The sequence below is a fragment of the Pteropus alecto genome, unplaced genomic scaffold, assembly GCF_000325575.1.
Source record: "Pteropus alecto unplaced genomic scaffold, ASM32557v1 scaffold43, whole genome shotgun sequence".
In the NCBI taxonomy this organism is placed as follows: Eukaryota; Metazoa; Chordata; class Mammalia; order Chiroptera; family Pteropodidae; genus Pteropus; species Pteropus alecto.
The window spans coordinates 1,677,390-1,681,721 of record NW_006435764.1 but is presented as its reverse complement, the minus strand read 5'-3'; the positions used below and the strand labels follow the sequence as shown (position 1 = coordinate 1,681,721).

General features: G+C 61.7%; 1 protein-coding gene across 4 annotated transcripts in view; it reads right to left on the bottom strand.

Moving 5' to 3' along the window:
• Positions 1 to 4,332, bottom strand: part of SLC22A18 (solute carrier family 22 member 18) — a 21,599-nt gene that overhangs the window by 13,905 nt on the left and 3,362 nt on the right. For all 4 annotated transcript variants that reach the window (XM_025046238.1, XM_025046239.1, XM_006910981.3 and 1 more), the window contains exon 4: positions 4,142 to 4,274. In XM_025046238.1, the coding sequence (XP_024902006.1) occupies positions 4,142 to 4,274 (133 nt within the window). The remainder of the gene's footprint in view (positions 1 to 4,141; positions 4,275 to 4,332) is intronic.

Below are 4,332 nucleotides of genomic sequence, written 5' to 3'. Positions count from 1 at the left end.
GAAGGCCGCCCCTGGCCCAGCCGCCAACCTGTCCTGCCCAGACCAGTGCAGAAGCCACCTCGCTGGTCTCCCCGCAGTGACCGCAGCCCCCACCTTCTCAGCACGGCATCCGGGTTATAGCTGTCCTTTTGTGCCCGTCCAGGGCTTCGTGGCCACTGCTTCTCTACTCCGGCCTGAGTCCTGTGGGACGGGGCCTGCCGCCTTTCCCAGATCTTCTCCTGAAGAGGAATTTTCCACTCAAATGGCTAGCCTTGTAATCAGCTCTTTGTTCTGCTTCTGTAGACAAGCTTGCCACACAGGCCGAAGGACAGAGTGACCTTGACATCAACTGAAGACTTGTCCTCCGCTTTGCTTGCCGTGTCTAGATAACGGATGTATCCGTTGCTTGATAACACATGTATTGCCTAAATTCCTGTCTGAGAATCTCATGAGCTGATTGGCCAATGCCAACTGTAACTGTGTGGATAAGCCCTATAAAAGCAGGGTTACCCCTGAGCTTGGGGCCCAGATCTTCAGAGCGCCAGCTCCTCTGGGACCACCAGCGTCATAAACCTGAGTTCTCCAACTCTCCGAGTGCTGCTTGGTTTCTCGCCGGGCTGATTTTTGCAACATTTCTGGAGGCCCCAGCGAGATTCCAACCACGCCAGCCCTTTGAGCTGCTGGACCGTGGCTCAGTCGGGCCAGGGAGGAGAGGCTCCAAGACGAATGGGCAGGTATGCCACCTGACGGTATTCGGACTGGCACCCCAACTCCCAGGACAGCCAAGCCCCGACCGGACTCAAAGGAGGGACGGACCAACTCACCAGGAACGGCCACAGGATAAGGTAAGGGCCCAGGATCAGCCCCAGTCAAGTCCCGTCTTCGGACGGAAGAGGAGCTTGATCATCTAATGTCTTCAGTTATAAGACACAGGTCAGGGTCTTCCAAAAAGCGAGAGGCAATGTTTTAACCTCTGGGGTGTGAATCTGTGAGTGAATGAGCATCCTGGCTGGTTTGACTCGGTCAAGCGTGAGTTTGTGGCTCCATGGCTGGGCACCCATAAGGTCCCCTGAAGTCTACGGAGTCTGAGTGGACTCGTCTGCGATTCCGTGATGCACGGCATATGGTCCAGGGCAGCACTGGACCAGTGTCCGATCGTAAGTCACAAAGCTGAGTCCGCTATGGCCAAGCGTCACCTAAGCTCCTTCGGACGTGGCTGGAGGAGCACCTGAGTGGTCTCCTCTCTGGAGGAGGCACCCACCCTTGTTTGTCTTTGTGCCACCGATGCAGGGTGGGATATGCAGGGAGGAGGGACAATTGATTACTGATTTGGCTTAAGAATTGTCTGTCTCCAAACGGCCCTTTTGACATAAGGGCCCTCTGTCAAATTATTTTCTTGAAATTTTAAGGTCTATTTTCCCTCTCCATTAGGGAGCTCCCTAAGGCATTATGGGTGGAGGTTCCTCTAAGCCAACTGTCTTAAACTGTATGTTGAAAAATTTTAAGAACTGTTTCCCAGTGGACTACGGGGTCAAAACTCCGTACTCTTTGTGTGCTCGAGTGGCCCGCCTTCGGGGTAGGGTGGCCTTCGGAGGGGACCCTGGACCTCCCCACTGTGAGAGCTGTGTACCAGGGAGTGACAGAGACCCCTGGACATCCAGACCAGTTTCCATACATAGACTCATGGCTGCAAATCGCTACTGTGGTGTCCCCTTGGGTCCGGTTCTGAGCCAAGAGGCAGGGACGGAGTAAGGGGAAAGGACAAGGAAGAGCCAGCAGGAGCCATCCACCAAGGGGACCCCGAGGAAGAGCCTCTCTTCCCTCTGCCGTACATCCCAGCAGCCCGCCAGTCCCCACAGAGCCGCACTGCCCCCAATCACCAGACAGCCCTCCGCCATCGGTGCCCGAGTCCACGGCGCCTTTGCTCGGCCACGCAGCCGGCCCAGCAGCCTGTGGCCCTCCAGATGCCCCTCCGACAGACGCGAGGCCCTCCTGAGATGAGCGAAGACGGCACACCCCAGCCGGGCCGCCCCGTCCTCCGCCGCCAGCCATTCCGCACCGCCGACCTCCTCGGCTGGAAGCAGCACCCCCCCCTCCGCCCCACTCGGTGATTGACCAGGCGGTGATTGACCTGCTCGAGTCCACCCTCCAAACTCATCGGCCTACCCGGGACGACTGTCACCAACTCCTCCTAACTCTCGGCATCGAAGAACGACGCCGGATTCTGTCGGAAGCATGGAGGTGGCTCCAAGGACGAGCACCGGACGGTGCACTAGACCCTGCAGCATGGCCTTGGGGGCTGCGCCTGACGCCAGCCCCAACTGGGACTTCAATGTCCCGAATGGAAAGGAGTCTCTCGACAGGTCCCGGCAGGCCATACTGCAGTAGGTGAAAGCTGGGGCCAAAAATAAACCTCTAGAAGCCAGGGGAGTCACCCACGGAGTTCTACGAGAGACGGTGCGAGGTGTCCCGGGTGTATGTCCCTTCCGACCCGAAGCACAAGAAAACCAGCTCATGGTCAACGTGGCATTCGTGGCCGTCAGCTTCAGAAATCAGAGGGCTTCGCTGGGATGAGCGCCACCCAGCTGCCTCCCCCGTCTCTTCCCTGAGGTCAGGTGACCACCTGTCCACGTGGCCCCGATCCTGCTGGGTCATCACTCTTTACACCCTGCAGGTCGACCCGACGTTCTGGGAACGTGTCGCATCCATTCGATCTGAGCCCTCGGCCTGTCTTCTCCGCCGCTGTACCCCAGAACCCAGAATGGCCGGGGCGCACAGTAGATGTTCAATAAACACGGCGAGAAACCGTGAATGAAGGGGTCCTGCCCTCCTGCCCCAGGGGCTCAGCAGAGGACTTGGGAAAGCCAGGCTCTCATGGAGATGCCTGGGACAGAGACCACCCTCCAGAGAGAGAAGCGTCATGACAAGGGCCTCACGCCCTTCTGTCCTCCAGTCCCTGGGGCTCGGCCATCACCCAGCTGCCTCCACCACTGCTGGGGCTTGTCTGGGGCACTTGGAGAGTCTCGGGAAACTGAGTCCCACAGAGGCCCAGGGGCTGGCATAGGGTCATCCAAGACTGGAGGTCCCTGTGTCAACAGAGGTGGCAGCCTGATGCTCAGCATCACCCCCGCCGTCCTGTGTGTGTGTGCACGTGCGTGTGTGCGTGGTTCAGACACCAGAGAGGCCACTCTGAGTCCCAGAGCCTGTGCAGGGTGGGCGGGCCACCAGCTGGCACGGGGCCTCTGGTCAGGGAGCAGGTGGGGGCCTCACCCACAGTCGGGTGGGCAGCCGCCACCCAGACCAAAACGAAAGGCTTGGGCGGGCAGGAAGGTGGGGTGCAAAGTCTGCTTCTGCGAAGAGAGCTGACTTTGACGGGTTGTTGGGGTGCCTCCGGGAGGGACGAATGGGGGTGGGGAAGCACGAGGGTCTGGTCTGCCAGCAGAAGGGAGGTCTCCGCCACACTCTAGCCAGTCCAGGCCCGGTGTCCTGGGTCCAAGGTTAAGCTCTTCCCCTAGGAGTCACCCCCAGCACAACAGGTGCTGCAGGCTCTGGGCAGCCCCACCACAGGGTGGGGAGCGCTGGGATGGGGTCCACCCTGCCCACCACGTGTGGGGGCTGCCCGCAGGCTCTCAGAGTGCTGGGCGGGACCTGAGTCCTGCAGGACAGGCCCTCGGACCTCTGCGTGTGCAGAGCTGGCGTGACAGGGGCGACGGAGGCCTTTATTTCACCCACGCTAGTTAATAAGCCTCCCACAAGCTGCAGTCCCCTCTCCAGAGCCTCGGATCTGGTCGCAGGCAGCGTCCCAGACTCCGGTCCCGTCATCCGGGGACCCCGCCCCAGGGCCTGCCCTCAGGCTTCCTTTAGGAAATTAGCTTTCCTAATTTCGGTCTGGCCGGAGCCGGCCAGGCCCCCAGCCCGGCACCGCCCAGGGCAGGGCGGCCAGACAGCAGCGGCATCTGCAGCGCGGGGCGCGGGCGCCCCCTGCCGGCCGACTCCTCCCAGCGGGTATGGCCAGCGGGTCATCCGACGCCGGACGCGACCTGCTCAGCGTGCAGACGGCGAAACCGAGGCCCGGAGCCGATTCGGCCTCGGCCGTCCCGACCAGTACCTCCACCGCCCTCGCCGGCCCGCCCGCCGCCGGGTCCCCGCCCCGGCCACTCACCCGCATGCCGTGCTCAGGGTCCCGCCGAGCAGGGAGCCGAGGATGGTGCCGGAGCCCACGCAGAGGCCCAGCCGGCTCAGGGCCGTGGGCCGCTCCTCGGGCGTGGTCAGGTCTGTGATGACCATCTGGGCGGCTGGGGGTGAGACGGGGGGCTGAGCGGCGCTGACCCCTCTCCGACCTCTGTGCGGCCC